Raw genomic sequence first — 2,155 nt, forward strand, 5'->3', positions numbered from 1 at the left:
ATAGATCCAAACCTAATGGGCGCTATACTTAACCAATAAGGCCCGAGGGGTGTGGTATATGGCCAATATACCACGGCTAAGGGCTGTCCTTCTGCCACGATGCAACGTGGAGTGCTTGACACAGCCCTTAGCCTTGGTATTTGCCATATACCACAAACCTCCGAGGTGCCTTATTGTATTATAAACTGGTTACAAACGTAATTAGAGCATTAGAAAAAATGTTGTCATACCTGTGGTATATGGTCTGATATACCACGACTATCAGCCAATCAGCATTCAGGGCTCAAACCACCCAGTTTGTAATAGAAGATTAACACTCACCTTAAACCTGATGTTGAGGTCCCGTTGCGGTACTGGCGGTGGATCTCGGCAGCCTTGCGGGCTGCCTCTGTATCCAGGCGCTGAGCAACTCGATGGGGAGGCTTCACACCCTCTGCCCTCCACTCCTTAACCCCCAGCTGGCGGAGGTGGGCCCGGCGTGGCTCGCCAGCGCCGTGCGGTTCTCAAAGTCAAAGCCGCACAGCTCGCAGCACGCATCCCCGGCTGGAAGGAGAGAAGAGACGGGGGGTTAAAAACAGACTTTTGACAGTTGAAGCGTTTCACGTGATAAACTTTCTATTTCAGCACTAATTACTAGGCAGGTTACCTAGTTGAATTTTTCTTTTACTAATAATGAAATCAGTCACCTTTGGAAGAGCTTCTGCTAAATACAATTGCCATCACATTTTTACATTTTACATTTTTAGTCATTTAGCAGACGCTCTTATCCAGAGCGACTTACAGTAGAGTGCATACATTTTATTACATTTTACATACTGAGACAAGGATATCCCTACCGGCCAAGAGCAGACGCTCTTATCCAGAGCGACTTACAGTAGAGTGCATACATTTTATAACTTTTTTATTATTATTTTTTTTTTTTACATACTGAGAAAGGATATCCTACCGGCCAAACCCTCCTACCGGCCAAACCCTCCCTAACCCGACGACGCTATGCAATTGTGCGTCGCCCCACGGATCTCCCGGTTGCGGCCGGCTGCGACAGAGCCTGGGCGCGAACCCCAGGCTGCAATGGAAAACCGTTGCCTGCCACAATAACTGTCTGAGATCGCTGGTCAGGCGTGAGCACGTTAGTTTACCAGACTGGGGATCCATTCTTATCAGGGGAAGGCTTGTCCGTTGAGGGAGTAGTCCAGTGGAGGAAAATTCTAAGGGCAGTAAGGCACATTCCCGCATATGACCAAATTCAATGTTTTTGCTTACTGTTTCATACACATCTGTGCTTTTACGAAGAAAAATACACGTAGCTATGAGGAGTCAACGTTTAAATTCGTAGCTACATCCATTGTAAGAAGAAGATGACAATGGTGGTCAGATCAAAAACTAAAACAGTTGACTCATGGCTCGATGATTGTGAGTTCTCCAACATAGGGCAGATGAGAGATGTGTATATATATGTGTGTATAAATATACACACACAGTTGAAGTCGGAYGTTTACATACACTTAGGCTGGACTCATTAAAACTGGTTTTTCAACCACTCCACAAATGTCTTGTTAACAAACTATAGTTTTGGCAATTCGGTTAGGATATCTACTTTGTGCATGATACAAGTAATTTTTCCAACAATTGTTTACTGACAGATTATTTCACTGTATCACAATACCAGTGGGTCTGGAAGTTTACATAGACTAAGTTGATTGTGCCTTTAAACAGCTTGGACAATTCCAGAAAATGATGTCATGGCTTTAGAAGCTTCTGATAGGCTAATTGACATCATTTGAGTCAATTGGAGGTGTACCTGTGGATGTATTTCAAGGCCTACCTTCAAACTCAGTGCCTCTTTGCTTGACATCATGGGAAAATCAAAAGAAATCAGCCAAGACTTCAGAAAAAAAATTGTAGACCTCCACAAGCCTGGTTCATCCTTGGGAGCAATTTCCAAACGCCTGAAGGCACCACGTTCATCTGTACAAACAATAGTACGCAAGTATAAACACCATGGGACCACGCAGCCGTCATGCCGCTCAGGAAGGAGACGAGTTCTGTCTCCTAAAGATGAACGTACTTTAGTGCAAAAAGTGCAAATCAATCTCAGAACAACAGCAAAGGACCTTGTGAAGATGCTGGAGGAAACAGGCACAAAAGTATCTAT

At 44.4% G+C, this 2,155-nt stretch overlaps 1 protein-coding gene across 1 annotated transcript in view; it reads right to left on the reverse strand.

The window, feature by feature from the left end:
• LOC112078259 (protein Wiz) overlaps nucleotides 1-1,155 on the reverse strand; it is a 9,025-nt gene extending 7,870 nt beyond the window's left edge. Inside the window, exons 1-2 of the mRNA XM_070442000.1 lie at nucleotides 1,140-1,155; nucleotides 322-446 (exon numbers count right to left, since the gene is read on the reverse strand). Coding sequence (XP_070298101.1) covers nucleotides 322-446; nucleotides 1,140-1,155 — 141 coding nt within the window. The remainder of the gene's footprint in view (nucleotides 1-321; nucleotides 447-1,139) is intronic.
• Nucleotides 1,156-2,155: the final 1,000 nt, after the last annotated feature.

This window comes from Salvelinus sp. IW2-2015, unplaced genomic scaffold, assembly GCF_002910315.2.
Source record: "Salvelinus sp. IW2-2015 unplaced genomic scaffold, ASM291031v2 Un_scaffold5462, whole genome shotgun sequence".
Taxonomy (NCBI): Eukaryota; Metazoa; Chordata; class Actinopteri; order Salmoniformes; family Salmonidae; genus Salvelinus; species Salvelinus sp. IW2-2015.